The sequence below is a fragment of the Nipponia nippon genome, unplaced genomic scaffold (assembly GCF_047370975.1).
Source record: "Nipponia nippon isolate SJK-2023a ecotype South Korea unplaced genomic scaffold, ASM4737097v1 scaffold_16, whole genome shotgun sequence".
Lineage (NCBI taxonomy): Eukaryota > Metazoa > Chordata > Aves > Pelecaniformes > Threskiornithidae > Nipponia > Nipponia nippon.
The window spans coordinates 6,074,717-6,094,631 of record NW_028262332.1 but is presented as its reverse complement, the minus strand read 5'-3'; the positions used below and the strand labels follow the sequence as shown (position 1 = coordinate 6,094,631).

At 45.8% G+C, this 19,915-nt stretch overlaps 1 protein-coding gene across 12 annotated transcripts in view; it reads left to right on the top strand.

The window, feature by feature from the left end:
- DNM1 (dynamin 1) overlaps window positions 1-19,073 on the top strand; it is a 71,237-nt gene extending 52,164 nt beyond the window's left edge. For 4 of the 12 annotated variants that reach the window (XM_087753158.1, XM_087753154.1, XM_087753157.1 and 1 more), the window contains 6 exons: window positions 4,893-5,002; window positions 5,638-5,749; window positions 8,252-8,422; window positions 8,600-8,841; window positions 9,226-9,444; window positions 17,012-19,073. In XM_087753158.1, coding sequence (XP_087609284.1) covers window positions 4,893-5,002; window positions 5,638-5,749; window positions 8,252-8,422; window positions 8,600-8,841; window positions 9,226-9,444; window positions 17,012-17,084 — 927 coding nt within the window. In that variant the 3' untranslated portion in view covers window positions 17,085-19,073. Of the gene's footprint in view, window positions 1-4,892; window positions 5,003-5,637; window positions 5,750-8,251; window positions 8,423-8,599; window positions 8,842-9,225; window positions 9,445-12,752; window positions 12,790-17,011 lie in introns of all 12 variants that reach the window. The other 8 variants (XM_087753164.1, XM_087753159.1, XM_087753163.1 and 5 more) reach the window with 6 other exon arrangements.
- The last annotated feature ends 842 nt before the right edge of the window (window positions 19,074-19,915 follow it).

The window sequence follows — 19,915 nt, the reverse complement described above, 5'->3', positions numbered from 1 at the left end:
CTTTGCATGTGTGCTGCACTTTGCCTCGCCAAAGCAAGTCAATACTCAGGGACGATTCATCCCTGTCCTGGCATAGGGACAGGTGTAGGAAGAAATGCCTGCTTGTCTTTTGCAGAGGCTGATGGGCATTGCTGTGACTTTAGACAGGTCGTGACAGTGGAGTTTTGGGTTCTGTAGCCTCTCTTAAGCTGCTTGGTTTCTGCCTGTGCTTTCTTATACACCCTCTGATGGCTTCCTAGGGTTGCACTTAGCTGCATGTTTAAATCTGCACGTTATTTCAGCTGATGTAAATAAAAATCCTTACTTTTGTGTAGGTGAGTTGATTACTGTTGCTGTGCTTCCTAAGCCAACAGTAATGGTTGTGATTAATCACATGAGTCCAGGCCTAGTGTCCACAGAGCTTTTGAACTAAATCAGCTTAAAATCTTAGGATGTGTTGTTTAAGTTAAACCAATGCAGCTTTCTAATGTAAACAAGCCATTACAGCTGCTTTGCAGCTTGGAGTGGTGATTGCAGTGTTCAGTAAGTTATGCTCTGAGGCTAAAAGTTAAGTGATACAGATGGGCTGTGTTTTGGGAAGATGGTCATGAGATGCATGTATGTTGTGGGGTGACTAGGGCTTCCTGGAAGAATCACAGCTCAGAAATTCATCTCTTCTAATATGCATTTTCTTTGCTTTTGCTTCTTGTCTTTGCAGTTGGTAATGTCTTGTTGGAGGGGGTGGGGTTGGTGGTTCAACTTAAAATGCTCAACTAACTTGATTTCAAATATTGCAGACTGTTTTTTCAGAGACTTCTTCCTAATAATCTTGTAGTGTGCATGTATTCATGCAGTGTGTTTATTATCAATTATGATGTTAAAACTCTACTCAAATGGAAAAACATTATTACAGGAGTTCCCAAAATGCCATGCATGTGTTTAACACAAATGGTTTGACTGAAACTCTAGTCATCTCTGGGGCAGGTTTGTTTACCCATAGCACTTTGTCTTACAAGAAGGAAAGGACATTAAGAGGTTTAAGCAAGATGAATTTCTCCTAATTTCACATGGCCACCAATTAAAACAATGGCAATGCTCTTTCTCTCATATCCACAAACCCCTGTCTCTGTGCAAAAGGAGGTGTTTGTCATAACAGCTGCAGGGAAACCTTTAATTAGTTTTTGTGCTCCAAATGCAAACTGAGACCTAATAATTCTGCCAATTACTTTCTTGTACGGCGAGTGCCAATTTCCAACCTTAGGGGAGCCCACACATGCATCTGTCAGCTTCATTTCACATGTATCAGAGAGTAGGAAAATTTAACTTGCTGTTGAGGCAGTCCAGTTGAATGGAGGAAATGCTTTGAGTCAGGCTGGCTTGCTGCCTCCTGAATTTTGTGAACTTCTTGTAGGTTATTACCTACAGGATAGCAACAAATAATTCAGATGATAGTGCAAACCACTGTGGTCTCTGGCCAAAACCAATCTCTAGAATTTAGCCACAATAAGGAGGTGTGTAGCCACAATAAGGGTGTTGCAATAAGGATGTTGCAACATCAGGCTGCAACTGCATCATCCCTTTTTTCCTCTAGCTATTGTGTTTCACACCCCACAGTTGGAATGGCTGATGGGTCCTGGTCTCCTTCCTGGCCCTGCGTATTTTCTTTCTTTGGTGGATGCAAAGTACAGAGCCATATGGCTGTATCTGCACTGTGTTGGGGGCGGGGGAGTAATCCTCTGGCACTTATCCTGCCTCTGCAAGTAGCTTGCAGTCATCTCCTGCAGTTCTCCATGCAAGCGGTGTGACTCCCGTTGGGAGCAGCAGCCCTGATTAGGGGTAGCTAGCCCCATGCCTACAACACTCCCTAGCCAACACTGAGCATCCGTGTTCCGTTTGGTACGGCCAGTCTGAGTGCTTCTGCCACTTCACTACCTCTGCTTGGCCTCACGGCTCTACAGATTAACTTGCAGCCAATGTGCACATTTTACATAACAGGTACTTTGCTGCGGAGAGAGAGTTTTGCCTGATGATTTTTTTTTCTTATAGACGAGGGGAGATATCTTATAAGCCTCTTGGGATCAGACTGAGGGCTTTGAATACGGTATTTCAGAAACTACTTTCCCATTTCGATGTGTGCTGGCTCTTCCTTCTCTTCCCCCCCTGCTTCCAAGTCTGGAAAGCTAGAGAGAGAAGCCCTTTTCCCCTCTTGGCCAGGATGCTATTCAGCCATAGCACATACTGCCAGATTGCTAACATATGGGCAGAGGGCTCAGCCAAAGTTTTGAGAGGCTCAGCCCTTGGCAGCTCATTCCACGCTTTCCTGTCTCTGCATTCAGGAAATGAAGTCAGAGTGTTGATATAAAACAGGCTGGGTTGAAAACTGAGAAGCTGGAAAGATTGAAGTGGGGAACTGGGAGGGGGGAGGTGTGGGGAGGTGGAGAGCGGCAGGGGCTCGTTGCGGTGCACATTGCCCTGCAGCATGAGTGGGTTGGGGGTTTCTTGCCTTGTGCCAGCAGCTGCCATTTGATTGCTCTTGCTACCTCAGAGTCAGAGGACTGAGATTTTATGCTGGCAGACAGACATATACGCCTTTCCTCTGGTGTATGGAAGGATCAGCATGCAGAGATAGGGTTGTCTTGATCATGCGGCAGCATTTATGCAAGAGCTTGGAAGGGGTGAAAGTTGAAACGCTGGCAAAGACCATGTGTTTTGTATCTGGGACACGGGATTCCCTTAGCTTTTGACTTTTTTCCTGAAGAATGACTCCATTGCTAAATTTCTATGGAATGATGTGGTTCTAATGCAGAATTATTTTTCTCAGACAGCTTTAACATCAATTATTTTTTGACTAGCCCATAGACTCTGTGGGATGGATGCAGGCAGTTCCAGTTAAGTGAGACTGCAGCAGGGATGGTCTGTCTTGCCTAGGGACTTAGCAGTTGGTGTACTTCACTTCTAGGTCACTAGTTCAACCTAATTCAGCATAGTAATAACCCAAAGTAATAGAAAGCTGGAAGGTGTTTGTGGCTTACAGAACCTGAAGTGGTCTGTGTGGCTCTGAGACCAGTACCTAGCTGACAGATGTCCCATCACAAAAATGCTTGCCCACCTCTAATCTAGACTGATCAACAATATTAAAAAAATCCAGGGGAGCTTGCTTGGAAGAGCTCTCCTGCTTTCATAGCCTGGCATCTTTGGTGGGAGAGAATGGAGAGTTTGGCAGCTACCCAAGTGATCTCTTCTGTTTTCTAGATGCTGGCTTCTGGGATATTCTTGTTGCATAAATCTTGTAATGGACTGGTATGGTTTGATCTTTGGGGCATGTCTGAACTCCGTAGTGTCTGATATCCTTAGCAAAGTCAAGTCAATTTAACTGAAACTTAAGAGGACGTTAGGCTGGACTTGCCATCATCTGGGCTCAGCAGCTTTGTTGTCCTTTGTCATCCAGGCTCTGCCCTGCCCCTCTTTTCTAGCTAAACCTGTAGGATCTCTGCTCACTGACCATCTTTGTTTTCCATTCTTGTTTCCCCTGAGAGCAATCATGTTTTGTTGTTTCTGGCAGAGAAAGGCCTACAAACACACAAGATGCTCACAAGGGGACAGTCACACATGCGTGCTTGCACACAAAAGTATGCTCTGTTTCTATTTCAGTCTTGGATAGCTGCATTCTGCCTTTTGGAGACCAGTGTGATGGCTCCCTCTCTTGTTACGTTGGGGTATAATACCCAGCTGGAACGGGATGTTCCAAATGGGGACCTTAAACTAAACTCACTTCTGTTAGTTTGCTGTAGATCTAGATTTGAGACTATGCAGGGAGAATGATTTCTGACGTAGTTTCTGAATGTAAATGTAAAAATTAAGATCAAGTGTTTTTTTTTTTTAAGATGATACCTAGGGTCAAAAATGTTGAGTTTGGGTTTTGGGTGTCTTGTTCTGTGTTTAGCTGGAGATATCTCATAGGAACCAGACTGGAGGATTGCGGTTACTCTGAAAAAGGGGTCTCTTAGAGCTCTCAGAGTCTGGTCACTAGAATTTCACTCTTGTTTTTAACATTCACCAAGCAGTAAAATGCCCATATTGCTTGAGTTTCTAATCATTCAGAGCATGAGATTTTCATAAATGAGCAGTTACCTGTTTTGTGGTTTGTTTTTTTTTTTTTTTTCCAACACAGGCGGCCTTCAGGTAACCTTACATAACCTATATTATTGTAGCCAGATCTGCTCTTTGATCTTCTGATGCATATTTATTATTGCTTAATACTTTAAAAGGGTTCATGGTACCCAATAGAGTGTAGGACAGTGATAGGATGAAATGAGAAAGTCAGCTTTTCTGAAGAGGTAAATTTAAGTTGATATAGTCCATAACTTCTGTGTCAAACCAGCTTCTCTATCACATGCCTGGCTTTTCTTGAACCTGGATATAGGCTTGCAGTGATTAGAACTAAACCACTGATGCGGTGACAGTGGAGCTGCGAAGGCTGCTGTGCCCCCTCTCTGACCAGCAGCAGTGTTTCCCCCCATTAATGCTGTCCTGAGAGCAGAGGTATGAGGCAGACCTGCTCTGGGTGTCAAGTGGCTGGTGAGGGTCTTGGTGCTGACCGACCCCTTGCTGGGAAGAGTGAGGACCTTGGTGTTGATCATGACCTGGGGAGCTGGGACAGTGCCATGCTGCTGCCTGCTCCTGGAGGAGTTAATAGGGCAGGGTTGTTGGGCCACATGGCAAAAGCAGTCGGGAAGGACAAACTCTTGTTTCTAGAGGTCCCCTTTTCCTCTCAGACTTAAGGGACCAGAGGACCTGGGTTGAGAATGCCTCCCTGGCAATGTGGGGGCTGTATAGCTGACCGATTCCTCTGTGCTGGTGGAGTAGAGGCTTCGTTGGAGCAGTGAGTGACTTGTTACTGCTCCCCTTTTCAGGAGAAGGAGAAGAAGTATATGCTACCAGTGGATAACCTGAAGCTGCGAGATGTTGAGAAGGGGTTCATGTCCAGCAAACACATCTTTGCTCTCTTCAACACTGAACAGAGGTATGCTCGCATCTCAACAAGCTAAACTGTTGAAGCTAGGGACAGGCTTTACCTAATATTAGATAGGAGGGAGTAGAGATGAGTGCGTTGGGATAGCTGTCTGGGAAAGATGTGCGTATCCTTTAAGGGATAGCCATTTTTGGAGGAGACGGGGGACTTAAAGTGTGACTTCATTCCTTCTGGTCTTACAGATGTGTACCATTTTCTTTCTTCACCAGTGCATGGTCTGCAGTGTGACCTTAGTCTTCAGCTAGTTGGTGTGGTTACCTGGGTCTGGCTGTGGCTGGAATATATATTTATAATCAATGTTCTTAGTGAGTGACTAGGGAAAGCCATAGAAGATAGGGAGCCCGGGTTCACTGGAGAAGTCCAGCAGTGAGCAGAACTGAAAAGGGAATCTCTTTCAGGCCCTGTTGAAACACACAACTGATCTGGAGGCAATCAAACTTGCTCATAAAAAAAAAACAAAACATTTCCTTTCCCTTCTGCAGGAACATCATGAAGATACTAGCAAGGGACTAAGTGTCTCTGCCTTAAAATGATGGGAAGGTTCTCTGGTCACTGACATCTTTGTCACATATGGGCAAATCTCTGATTTGCAATAGAGAAGAATAAAATGTTTGTCTTCCTCTCAGGAATGTTTACAAGGATTACCGGCAGCTGGAGCTGGCCTGTGAGACTCAGGAGGAGGTGGATAGCTGGAAGGCTTCCTTCCTTCGTGCAGGGGTCTACCCAGAGCGTGTTGGGGTAAGTTACAGCCATAATAATGGGATGGGAAGGAACGCGGCATGTATCCTAAGAAGGATAGCTGCATCCTCTTATGTTAAAAATAAGTTCATGAAGGTTTTGTCTCTTTCCTGAGCTGAGAGCATTTTGGAACAAAAATTTAGTTTTTGGTATGTCCTGGTGCTTCCTTCAAGGAAGCTTGGGATAAAGTAACAGGTAGCTTCAAAGGGGAGATAAAGTAGGCAAAGGCTGCCTTGATAAACCCTTCTAGCTCTCTTGTTTTGTGGGCATTAAATTCCCAATATAAGGAGGACATTTAACTACCTGATGATTAAGTGGTACGTGTCTGAGGGAAGGCACCATTCCTTTTCAGTAACGCTTACTGTACAGCCTTGTTAGGAGCTTCCTGGCTTAGTAGTAGTTGTTCTCCTACTCCCTCCCCCACCCAATTAGGAAGGGATGTTCTTTGAATTTTTCTTTTGCTTGGTAGATACCTTAATATGCTGCTTTAGCAAGACCTCTTATCTCTTCCCTTAGCCTTGTCCCACAACACTTGCTGTCAGCATTATGCTCTGCTTTAAAAGTATGTTCTAAAGAATTGTGATATATGTTCCTGTCCAAAGCCTTCCTGTTCCCCTGTGAGAGGAAGCTATTCTAAATAGTTTTTCCCATTAGAAAAGTGATAATTGCTTGTCTATTTATTTGTTGCTTCTAATAAGCTTCTTGCATTCATCTTTCCTGTTACACTTGGAGACTGTGGGTTTTGCCTTAAAAGTATTTTCTGACAAACAGATGTGATATTTTTAAAATAAAAAAGAGGATTAGGGACTGGACCTTAACAGTGACATGACTTCAAATTGGCTTTGAACCAGACTGGGCTTCTTAAACACATCCTCATGAAGGACATGTGCCACCTATTGGTGTGCAAATGGAGTGGTTTGACATAGGAACACTGATCCTTAGGTTGACTGTCTTAAAACCCTATGTAACGAATAACAAGTAGCCATTGTAGGTAAGTAAATTGCCCTTTGTTGCTAGCAATACGAGATTCCCTTTGCAGAGCATCCCATTTTGATTTTCAGTTTAGCTGAACAATTCACTTGTTCCTCTTCCAGGGTAATCTAGGTATTTATGTAATTTTAGTGGGATTGTTCTTTTGCTTATTCAGTGCTATTATGGGATCTTCTCCAAATTCTGAGACCAACTAAAAATCTTCTTTTATTTTTTTGTCCCTTTTTGTTTTAATTTTTTCCACATATGCTCAAACTGGCCTGCCAGGACAAGGACAAAGTAAGTCTGACCCTCTCTGCCTGTTTTGCCCCCTGGGGCTCTCACCAGATAGTTCTCTCTTGTTTTTTCCTTTTGTCACAGTTTCCTGAGAGACATTTGCTTCTTCTCCCTCTTTGTACCTTCTGTTGGATTGCTGCTGTTTGTTTCTGTTCTTGGTTTGAGTTTTCCTTTTTTCTTTTTACTTCTCCCTTTTTGTATGACTTCTGAAACTTGGCGCACTTATTTTTGATTTTTTTCGTCCTCATTTTTTTAAGCTGTCCTGTTTGACGTCCACTTCCTTTACTTTGTTTCTCACTGAGACCTTGCATTCCTTCATTATGTAAGATCTTCCCAGGAAAAGCTCAAATGAACAAAAGAATTTGCCCTTTCTCATATATTTTGTTCCCCAAAACAAAAGATAAGCGATTTCCTACACTACTGCAAATCCTTCAGACTGGGATGGTTTAAAAGAAAGGGTTTTATTTATAAAATCCTTTTTTTTTTTTATAAGTATTGAGAAAGACAGCAGTCTTTCGTGCTTTGCTGCTTTGAAATTGATCCCAAATGGATGAGCCTTGGCAATTGCTTGCTGTCAAACAGCACAGCCCAGGTTTTACCTTGCAGAAAGCTAAACAATGCATTTCAGGCAGACAGGAAGAGATGAATCTGCTTGGCGTGAAAGAAAACATAATTATGGCTTATGGTGCAGGATTTGTAGTTAAAGTGATCAGGAAGGTTTTCTAGGTTACTCCACCTACTTGTGGTCTGACTGAGGTGAGCAGTTACTTCACCTCTCTGTATCTGTTTTCTCATTTGTATAATGAGGATAAAGATGCAGCCTGTAGGGCTTAATTCATAGTGAGTGATTCTCAGGTCTAAACTGAATCTGGGCGTGGAAAACACAGCTCAGATGAAGAACCTTTCAGGAAGCTATAAACATTTAAAGTAAAAGTTACAGCTTTGAGTATTCACTAGAGCCAGAACCTGTGAACATTGGTCAGGAGTCTCCGTTGCCTTTCACCTTTGTGTAATAACTTTCTAAGAGTGCAGCTTTATTGTTAAAGCTGTCAGATCTGAGCTGGTGAAGCCTATATAAGCTGAGCTGTGCATTGACAATCACAGCTCAAAATGTAAGTTTTAACTTTTATTGCATGCGCTTCTTGTGTGTTCCCTTATTTTCTTCTCTTAGCTCTCTCATGAAAAACTAATTTTGTTACATTTGAAGAACCAATCTGTTTCTTCTTTTCTCTTCAGGCCAGTGAAGCAGAGGAGAATGGATCAGACAGTTTCATGCACTCTATGGACCCTCAGCTGGAGAGACAAGTGGAAACCATCAGGAACCTGGTGGATTCCTACATGGCGATTGTCAACAAAACCATCAGAGACCTCATGCCGAAGACAATCATGCACCTCATGATAAACAATGTACTTATCACAGGATGGTCGATGGCGGTGGGGAGGCACAGGGAAGGGGAAAAATAGGGAGGGAGAGAAAGAATGAAGGAAAACTGAAGGCAGCTTGGAAGTAGAGGAGGTGGGGACAGAATGGAGTGTTTTGGGGAAGACGCTGGAAATTCATTCCCTCTTTGTGCTCATTTACAGACCAAGGACTTTATCCATTCGGAGTTGCTGGCAAACCTGTACTCCTGTGGTGACCAAAATACGCTGATGGAGGAATCGGCAGAGCAGGCCCAGCGACGCGATGAAATGCTGCGCATGTACCATGCCCTGAAAGAGGCCCTCAACATCATCGGGGACATCAACACCAGCACTATCAGCACCCCCATGCCCCCACCGGTGGACGACTCTTGGCTGCAGGTGCAGAGCGTACCATCTGGACGCAGGTACCGGAGGCTCAGGGGGAGAGCCCCACAGACCTGCCTGATGCCTCTGTATGGCTAGCTGGGGCCTCCTACTGAGACGGGGAGTCCTCCTCTTCTCCCTGTGGATGAAGAGTTCTAGGTATTTGTGTTGGGAGGCTCCTAGGCCTTGAAGGCTATGCAGGGCTGCTATGTCTTTACAGAGGATGTGGAGGCTTCTAAACCCTTAGGTTAGATGGGGCCTGAAGTAGCTCTGAAGGCAACCTGAAGCCTGGCGTGGCCCTTGAAAGCCAAAGGGTGGTGCGTAAAGTGACATGAAACTAAAGAAGGAACACTGCAGGCAGCATGATGGTGACAGAGGGATGCCAGGCGTGTTGTTGCAGTTGAATTTCTCCGTTTGTTTGCCAGGTCTCCTACGTCCAGCCCCACGCCACAGAGGAGAGCTCCTGCCGTTCCACCCGCCAGACCTGGGTCTCGAGGCCCGGCTCCTGGGCCACCTCCTGCTGGTGGGTCCACGCTGGGTGGTGCCCCCCCTGTGCCCTCCAGGCCAGGTGCCTCTCCTGATCCCTTTGGGCCCCCACCTCAGGTTCCTTCTCGGCCTAATCGTGCTCCTCCTGGTGTTCCCAGGTAAGTCCTGAAACGCTGCTCCACACAGGAGGGATATGTCCAATTTTTGGGTAGCGGCCCTGACAGTACTTAGCCTGCCTGGGCCATAGAAGGAGAAAGGAGTGCATGGTGTGGGTACAGTCTTTGATTATTTGAATTGGGTCCGTAGGCAGGAGCATCGTTGTCCACTGAGATTTCATTGTGCAGGTGAGGCAATGCCAAGGCAGCTCTCAGGAACAGAGGGGCATCCTCTTCTCTGCACAAAACTCTGTGCAAAGGTTGGGGGAAGAGGACCCTTGTACCTGAGGGCTTTATTAAAGCAATCGTACCAATACCTCTGCTCACAAGGAGGAGGTGGTCACCAGAAAAAATCAGAGGACTGAAGTGATATACACCTTTCAAGGCAGTTCCCCTCTGCGTAGGACTCCCCAGAGTCTGAAGTTGGCCCTTTTTTCCTGGCCCAGAGTTCTTCAAGGTGAGTTGGAGAGACCTTCATATAAGCTGTTCAGATGCCTTTTGGCTAGGCGAATATTGCAATGTCACTGGCAGGGAAATAGATATTTTAGGCATTTTTGTTGCTTCAGTAATCAACTTGAACATTTGTCCAGTCCAGAGGGTTCAAATCACACAGCTTTGCTTTCCCATTAGGAAATTTAATTTCTTTCCTGTTCAGTCACTTCAAACACACTTTAGCATAGTAATAAGGGATTATCCCCTGTGCAGCTAAGCACGTGTTCCTGAACAGGACTTAGGAAGCAGTCTGGAGCCGGGAATGCTTTTATGTTGGGTACTTGGCCTCCCTCTGAGGAGCAGAAGGTAATTGCAGAATAAAGAATGAACATAACCAGAAACTCCCCAATGACATGCCAGAGGGAACGCTTCCCTTGTGGAAAATACCTCCTCTCCAGTGGGTGCTGGTGGCACATGTCTGAAGCTTTCCTGTTTTCTGTGGAAACACCCAGCCGGTCAATGGGTGGTGATGGTATATGGCAGAGGCGGTTCAGTCTCACTCCTGTGATAATGCCCCAGCTTATACTTGGCACTGCCTGTTTGGAGGGGAAGTGTTCTCTGCCAGGCTGTATCCAGACCAGAGATGGGTGAGTCCAAGGAGATTATAGAGCAGTTTCTGACTCTGGTGTGTGCAAATGGTTTTACTTTCTTGGTGCCTCTGCCCCAGGACTCCCTATGCACCTTGATACAGCTTCCACAGTAACTTGTCCACACATGCCTCAGTGTTGCCCCAGGGACTGCAGTCCTGCTGGTGGCACCTATGGATGTCGGGATGCTTCTGCTGTGTATTTTGGCTCTTGCTTCTTGTGACCCTGCTTCTCCATATATTGTTATGTTGTGGTTTTGTTTTTAGTAAACTTATGCTTCTTTCTGTCTACATCTTTCTTCTTTCATTCAGTTTCATTTCTTCACTCATGAAAAATATTCTATATACCTGATCATCATGATAGGATTCCCCAAATGGGCTGAAATGAATTGGCCTTTTTTTAAGAAATCTGTCATAGCCTGTCTTAATGGCTTTTCTGCCTTTTGCATGAGGTAGGAGGGTTTAGGGGACGGTAGAGAATAGCACTGGAGCGGAGGAAGAAAGTGTTTCATACTTAACCGAGCAATCCTGTGCTTTAGAAGGAGAGGTGGTAAGTTGAATTGCATGCTACGGACTGCCCTGATCTGGAGTTGAGAATGTAATTCCAGAAGCTGTGAAGTGATGCTCATTCTCTGATCCTCCTCTCTGATTCTTCCAGTTGTTCATAGACTCCTCCGGATCCTGATACCAGCTTGTCATTTGAGTTCACTGATGAACGGAGAATTTCCAATGACAAAGGGACTCTTTCTCTTCCTCTTCTGTATATAGAATAAGAGTGTTCCCTGCTAGCACTTGGACTCGGGTCCTTCTGCCATGGGTGAACAAATGCCATCTCCATTGTTGCTTTTTTAATACCCATCTTTTCCCTTGCTAACCGGGCTACACTATTGTGTGTGTGAGAAGAACAAAGCTCTTGTATATGGCATGAGTGGGCTTTGCTGGAGGAGTTGGTGTAAAGTAGTGAACTGGAGGTGCATGGTGGTGGCTGGATGTACTTTGCGTGTGTATGCACACTGATGCCTGTGTAGAAGCTTGGCGGGTTTTGTGCCTCCAGTTTGTGTGAGCATCTGATTTTATGGATGATGAGCTTAGGCAAGTGTTGCTCCACTTCTTTCTTATAAACATAATTGTATAGACACATGCTTTCACATATAAACACCACATGGTTCATTTTCTTGCACAGGAAGGTTTTCGTGCATATAATAAGTACACTTAAAACAAGACTGACTTACTATCCTGCCTCTGTACTTAGCATTTATTCGGGCTACTATGGAAGTCCATACTGCCAAATACATACCTTTGGGAGCTGAAAGTTACAGTTTAAGGTCCTATCTGTGTGCAATGAAGGACTGCATTCAGACTATGTACCTGTTGGAGCTATGCAGGAGGATTTGCTCTGGGAAGGAAACCTATGAAGATACTGATCCAGGTACTTGGTATCTTCAGTTTAAAAGTTTGATAGAATCTGTAGGTGAAAGAGCTTAGGCAAGCTCTAAGGAGGAATAAAAAGTTTAAGTGAGATTGACTTAACCATTGGAAAAATCTGTTGCAGGCATTAATAGGTTCTCTGTTCTTTGGTACATCTAAGGAAGAAGATGCAAGTGATCAGCATCACTGTAAGCATAACTTCACTCAGCTTTATGACTTGAATTATTTAGGAGGTCAGAGTAGCTGATCTCATGATTTGTGACCTTGAAAATAGAAGTCTTCACCTGCTTCTTCCCTTTCTGGGTTGTGCTCAGGACTGCATGTTATCTCCCTCTTTCCTGAGCTGTTTGTTTCAACTGTAGCATTTAATATGGTCAGAAGATAGGAGTCCTCAGTGAGAGACAAGTCAAGCCGCCTGTGCCCAGCTGGTGGGTGCTGAGACCTAGGTATGCTGCTGGCTCAGCAGGTACGGAGGTCAGCCTGGCTGCGTGAATGGACTTGCTGTGTGGGTGAGTGAGCACCGGCCAGTAGGCGTGTGAACAGATAGACGGCGTTCAATGCAGCCCTGCGCACAACAGCATTCTGGATGTATGGAAAGATGAGGCTGTGATTGTGCGTGCGAAGTCCTGCGTGGCTGAGTGGAGCCCTACCCGGCAGTGCACACTCATGCCGTGTTCTGGAGGGGGACGTGCGAATGCGTGTCTGTGCAAGCGCGTGTGTCTCTCTGTTCCACCTTCCTGACAGTCTGTGTGGCCTCTGCCTTGAACTGTCTGAACTGCCATGTTGATTTCATGTTGTCTTTCAGAATCACTATCAGTGACCCCTGAGGACTGGCAGCCACGGTACGTTTTGCACTCTCCCTGCAATGCATGAGTCATTGTGTCCCCATCCTCCATTTGCTCTGCAGCTCACCTCCGCTGCCTAGTTCTTGTGTTAGTAACAGAGTCCCTTGTCTGATGAACCACCTCTGCCAGGATCTCATAAAGGGAGGAGTCTTGAACAGAAAACTGGCTGATCAGAGACAGAGCAGCTGCTTGAGCTGCAGGAGCTGGGAAAGCCTCAGTACCTGACTTAAGGTTACTAGAGGACCATTTCTCTGCTTCCAGATAGAGGAGGTGGGATGGGGGAATGAGCTCTGGCAGCAAGGTCTAAACTGTGTCCTTCATTTGGCTTATATCCACACTGACTGGGAGATCAGCTGAATGAACTCTGTTTTGATTTGGTTTGTCAGCTCTGTTAGGATTAAGACAGAGACTTGGGGAGCTGCTAGTTCAGACTCCTCTTCTTATATTCTAATGTCTGGCTGGAGAAGTGCTCCCCTCCTCACTGTGTCCCTAGTGCTCATGGAAGGCAGGAGGAGTTTGGGTCATTAATGTCAGGACTTCCATGTTTGAGTGCAGGGTAACTCTGACATTGAATGTTCCCTATTATCCTTGTGTCCATCATCACCGTTAGAAGTGAACTCCCTTTGCTTGTTCTCCACTTGACCCTTTACCTTCTAGGTTACTCTTCTGCTTCCATTCAAACTGCCTTCTCTCCTCTGCCTTCTGCCCCTGCGAGAGGAAGGGTTTAGTGATCCGTATCCCCAGACGCTCTGCCCTGAGCTCCTGCCTGTTTCCCTTTCCTCTCTCTCCCTGCATTTTGCAGCATTGTACTTGTTCAGTGAAGTAGCAGGGTATTGGGGCAAGCTCACGTGCGCTGTGCTGGCCCAACAACTCTACCTTGTCCTGTTAATGCTGAGGGTGGGGGTGCGAAGAAGATCTGACAAATTCTCCTGAGTATTTTTCCTGGAAACCTCCAGCCCTTATTGACAAAGGGGTAGGTAGGGCAGAGCAGGGCAGGCATGGGTGCATTAGGCCCTTTCTCTGTGGATGTTGTTTCTTGAAGTGAAAGGTCTGACTGAGAGGAGTGGAGCAGTAGTTTCTGTAGATTCCCTTGCTGCTGGTTGTGGCAGAGAGGGCTGGGGAGGAGTATGTGCTGAAGTCCTAGCTTAAGAATAGCATGAGTTCAAACCCCTGCTCCAGGGCAGGGGAGTTGACAGCTAGCTCCCATCTTGCAGCAGATGGTGTCTGTTAACTGCTGCATGTAACTGCAGTTAGAGCCGAGAGGTGCCACATCATGTCAAACCAATGCAGTGATTTTTTTCAGTGATTGACATCTTTGAGGACGTCATCAGTCAGCCCTCCTCACTGATGACATACTGCAGAGGTGTTGGAGCAATCGGCAGTTTCCTCCAATACTCTGCCTACTGCAGACATCCCTGGCAGCCCTAGAAACATGCTTCTTGGTGAACAACCTCAGGAAAGAGGCTTGCTGTTGTCTGTACCTCATTCTGGGACTCGCTGTTACGGGGCGTTCTGTTCTTAATCTGGCATAAAGAGCACCAAGGAAATAAAAAATTAAAACACAAAACAACACCAAAAACCCAAACAACCCAAAAAACCCCACCCAAAACCTTTTGCAGCCCAAGGGAATAAATGTTATGTTTTACCATCTCTGTTAGGTCCTTATCAGCAGAACTCTCTAGTAGCCTGTTGGTGTCTAGATGTGATGAGCTCAGTGTTCTGTCTGGGTATGGCTTGAAAGACCACGACTGTCAGTGTAACTGGTCTCCTGGGGCTCCTGCCAGGACTCGAGTCTTACCTCCCATGTACTGGTGACTGCCAGAGGCTTCCCCGTGAGCAAAACTTTGTTCCTTTTTGTCCTGACGGAGGAAAGTGACTTTTCAATGATGTAAAAGGGCTTGGCTAGCAATGTAGTGAGACAGAGTGAAGCAGCATTTCAGGGGTAAATGTTGCCTGAGAGGCTTCTCTGTCCCTTTTTGTGCTGGGAAACCATTTTCAGAGCCTTCTGTAACCTCACCAGGCAGATTCTGCAAGTGTCTCCAGAAAATCTGAGCAGAGACAAAAGCTGTTAACTTTAAAAAGTGACAGCCCCCCCCCCCTAAAATGCTCTGAGTGCTGAGAGAAAGAACTGTCTGCAAAAATCAATCATGGTATATTACAAAAAAAGCAGCCCATCTACCTGAAAATTACGTGTGCTTCTTTCAGCCCTATTTATTTTGGTAGGGTCAAGTGGCCTCCCTTGCCAGGACACATTACATAGTCCAGCAACTTCAAGCATCCTTTTCATGTAAATCCACAGAGGCTGTTAGGGCAACCTGTCCAAACTCCTGAAATGCAAAAAGCCCTTCAAGCTTCTCAAAAAATGCCCTCGACCATGCGTGACAGTGCAACAGCATCTCACTAAAGGTTTTGCTGAAGTTTTGTAACATTTTAATTCAAGTGCTATTACTGTTCCGATGACGGTAGTAGCCATCGAATGGCTGCATTTACACCATGAGCACCCTTCAGAGATGATGCACAGATCCCACATGTCATGAAGCTCCGGGTCACAGATTCCCCAGCTGTAACATCTCATTGCAAGGTTTGCTTCTGGGAGATAGTATCATTTCAGCATCCTTCCAAAGTGGTTGTAATTTCCAGGTGAGCTCAATCCCATCATTATTTGCTGTACAGGAGCAGTAACTTGACTGGCATGCTGACAATGGGGTCTTGCAGTCCCCATTGACATTTTCAGTCAAGGAAATAACATTTGGAAATGTTTTAATGCCTGAAGCTTATTTTTATGTATCATTTTCCAAGGTAAGGAACAAGTAGTTGTAATTGTTTTGAGATCTGGGGCTTAATAGATATGGAGCAATAAATTCTGCTGAGGTCTAATAAACAGGACTGTAGAGTTGCTCTGGCTCATTTGTTAGGATGAGGGAGCTTGCCTCAATTTATGGGAGCGTAGCTCCTCTGGTACCAGCGTGATTATAGACTTGCAGTAGGTGCAAAATGAAGACTTCCCTACCTCAGAAGACCATACTGGTGCAAATATCCTCCTCTGCCCCTCTTGCCTTCCCTCAGCCCCTGTGCTGGGGGAGGGCCTTCATGTCCAACAGTCAGCTGATTCTCTGTAACCTAAATTAAAGCTTGTTGGTGTGGGATTGTTCAGGCCTTCATTCTGTGACACCTGGCTCTGTAGGATCAGTGCAAATACTTCCCCTCTGCTTGGTCTGCATCCTGTTGGGTTTCCTTTTTGCGTTTCAGACAGTTCGGACTGTAAAACTACTCTGCCTTGGTACTGAACAATTTAATGACAATGATGCACCATCGTGATGCTCTTTAGGTTGCAGACACTGCAGGGAGCGTGCTTTAAAGGAAAAACATAGATTGGACTCACTGACGTACAGAACGCTTTTTTTTATTTGTGGACTTAAAGCCTGTAATCTGAGTCTGAAGTGATCTTTCAAGTAATGAGTTGAGAGAGATGGCAGGGGTGTTGTCTTGTGTTTTCTGGGGTTTTGTTTTTCCCCAGTCCTGTGCAGGAAAGATCCTAGAACACTTAATCCATGCAGAGGGCAAACACTTAAGTTGCCGCCCATTTATGTAGCTAAAGTATCAGCAAAAGAGCTGAGAGAGAGTGGAGTAGCAATGGCCAAAGATCCTTTTATTGAAGTAAGTAGAAGCTGCATTTGCTGAGCGCTAGAACTAGAGACCTGAAAGCAGCAGGCTTGCCCCTAACATCAAAGATCAGTGTCATGTATTGGAATAGGGAATCTCAGGCTTGCAGTAGCCCCGAGGGCAGGGGAAGAAGGTGCTCCTCCAAACCAGCCAAGAGCCTCTGACAGCAGCGTGTCTCAGAGGACCCCATCCATGCTGTGTGACTGTCATGTGCTTGATACAGGAGCTCACTGTTGTCCATGCTTCTCAACCTTCATTCCGGAGCCAGTGCACTCACTGGCGATAAATCTCTGCACTTCCAAATTTCAGAGGGAAAGCAAAACTGGCTGTCCAGCAGACTGCTTTACTGGTGATCCATGCTGTGCAGAAAGGCCAGTGCGAGGCCTGAAATAAACCTGCAAGTCTCCTTTGTGGAGTTGCACCCTGGTAGTTTGTGCCTCAAGTTTTATTCTCTTGCTGGCTCAGGCGAGGTGGAGAAGCATGTGTGATTGTGACTGCGATTGCTGTGCTAACCACAGTGTGTGTTCTCTTGTTTTTGTTTTCTGCTTTTTCACAGCAGAAGGGGCCCCGCCTCACCTACTCGACCTACCATAATCCGACCGGCTGAACCGTCCCTCTTAGATTTATAACTCGAGGCTGTAGACAGCTGGCGACGAATGCCGTGCTGGCGGCTTCCCCATTCCACCCTCCCTTCCGCAGCCACAGTCACTCCCCTCATCCATCCCGCATCTCTGCCTCCCACCACCCCTTCCCGGTGTGTCGTGAAACACTAGCCTAGTGATCGAGCTCTTCGTCTTCACTCATGCGTCCCGTATTGCTTTGTGAGCGTAGAGTAGCCTTCATTCAGTGGCATGGATCCCTGAAGTACACAGGCTCCTTGGAGAGATCAGCCCCAGGGACGTCCTTAAGTCCAAGTGGTGGCTGTCCGTCCAGTTATTTCATCTGCCCGGTCTAGCCTGGATAAGTGTCCTGCCTGCATCAGTTAGCTGTAGCACCTAGGACTGATCTGTAGCTATTTTCTTTTCTTGTAGTTAAGAAGACAAAAGTGTGACTTAGAAGAAAAATACTGTCAAAACATGTGACACCGTTAGGAACAGATTAAACGTCCTGTGTATTAGTTTGACTTCTAAGGTGCAAAAACTCATGTTGGGAACAGTGCAATCAACCTTATGTCAAAGTGAGGCAGGGAGATCAAGAAAGGGGGGAACTCAATGGATCGGCATAGTCCTGCTAGAGTGAAGTCTGAGATAGCGCGCACACCGCGGCGTGCAGGGATGCACGCGGACCTGCTCGCGCCCGGCTCCCCAGGAGAGCTGGGGCAATCCTGCCGGAGAGACGCGCTGGCTCCTGCCAGCGGTTGTCTTGCATCATCGTTTTTGGCTGACTTTCCTGAACCCAGCAGGGAGAGGGGAATAGATATGCTGCTCCCCCCTCGCAAACGGACAACCAAATGTTTTCAGGGAGTTTGCTGTGTAATGTTTTGTTGAAAATATTTCCGCTTTGAATAAGCACATCCTTCAGTGTTTTTTGGGTACTGTGGTGACTTCTTCCGTAGCCTTTTCTTCTTGCATGTGGATGGTACGTGTTTGGGGAAACTCGTAACCGTTGTTGATCGCAACTCATCTTCTTAAGGTTTGGTTTTTACTTTTCACGCTACATGTATTTAAAAAAAAAAAAAGACTTGAGAATTAAAAATGTATCAACCCTGTACATCTCGGATGTCCTGTCTCTACCAGCATTAAATGAGCCACCTGCGTTGCAGGCTTTCAACCAGGCCTGATTCAGATTTAAGTTCTCTTATTTCAGTGCTATTGCTCTTAACGTCTGTTGTGGATCCTCTATGGTTCTGATGCCAGTTCCTTTCTGTATTTTAACTATTGTTTTACTACTTCTCCCCCCCCCCTTTTCCTTCCCTTCCCCTTTTCCTTTTTTCTTTGTTTTTCTTGTCGTTAAACTCCAGCCGGCCGGGCAAGGCCAGTCCCTCCCGCCCGGAGAGCCCAAAACCACCATTTGACATGTAGGCCTGCTCCCTCTGCCTGCCTCTTAGCTGTTCTGTCCTGGAGTGGTCTGACTCGAATCTCACACATGGCTTGTTCTGTTTGTATTTTGTGACAAACACATATCAGGTGTGACTGTAGTGAAACTGTTTTGTTTGGGTTTTTTTTCTTCCCAGCTGCTTAAAGGAGTTAAACAAGTATATTGTAGTAATGAGAAACATATCTTTACTGTTATAAATATCTATAAATATATATATATAAGATGAAGAATCTATATATGTCCAGGTGTTTAAAGCCATTTGTGCTTCCATGTGGATTTTAGGAAATACTTAAGTAGGGAAAGAATATCTATATACATATATATATATATATACACACACACATCCAAAAAGTTAACCAAATCCTGATGTTGAGTTTTTGAGCCGATTGTTAAATTCTCTGCTGTGTGCAGTTGGGTTATTGTATTACCCCAGACTTGTGGGTGAACTGTCTCAGTGCTGGTAGTAGCTGTGATGCAGTTTGTGATCTACCTGTCACTCTTGTTTATTGGATGAAATAAACTCTCATTTCTGTATAATGAAGGTCTCCATGACTAGAATAAAACCATCTCTCTCTCTCTTGCTCTTTCTCTGGGTGATTTTCAAACTGTGTTTAATTATAACCTAATCTTTTCATCCCGTAGAGCTTAAAAAGCTATACATGCAAGCAGGTGCTGTCACTAATAGGGAAGGTGGAACAGACCTGCGTCAACAGAGGTATCCAGTGAAACAGCTCGTCAGATGTGGAAGTTAACTCCCTTTCTCCAGTGTAAAGGAAAATGCATTGAGGTGCTTCAGTGACTGGACATGCAGAAGGTGGGAGCTTTGCGCACACAATTGCTTGGTTCTTAGAAAGGTGTTTTTGCCTAGGGTGTTTGTGGAACACCGCAAGCAGGTGTTGAGTTGTAGTTTCTCTGCCAAGCAGTGTCTTTTGGGCCCGTATCTGAAGCGCGGTCTAACCAAAGTCTAACACGTGTGGCCAGCTCCTGCTTGGAAGTTGCTCTGGGGCTGAAGTGGGATTTCTCCCCCGGTATAAACCGGGGAAACCTGTTCGTACTGTCTCCGTGCCAGAACAGCGAGAGCTGTGGGTCTTGGATCACGGTCGCTGCTTCTCAGCGACAACTGCATTTCCCCGTAATCCCTGAACGTAGCGCTGTCACCCCAGCGATGGCAGTGGATCCCTGAAGCCCCCGTGTAACGGGGCTCCAGCACTGCTTCTGCAGGAAGAAACCAGCAGCTTTGGGGTTGCTGACTGACATCACTGTAACGTTGATGCCTGACTGAGCCCCGAGTGCTGCTGGCTGTGGTACTTGTGCAGTCTCCCTAGTGCCCTGGTAAGACTTTCATAAGCTAAAAATCTCCTTAATGATTTTATTCATAGCAGATACCGGTGTGGGTTGAGTGAACAGACGGGACCTCCAGCGC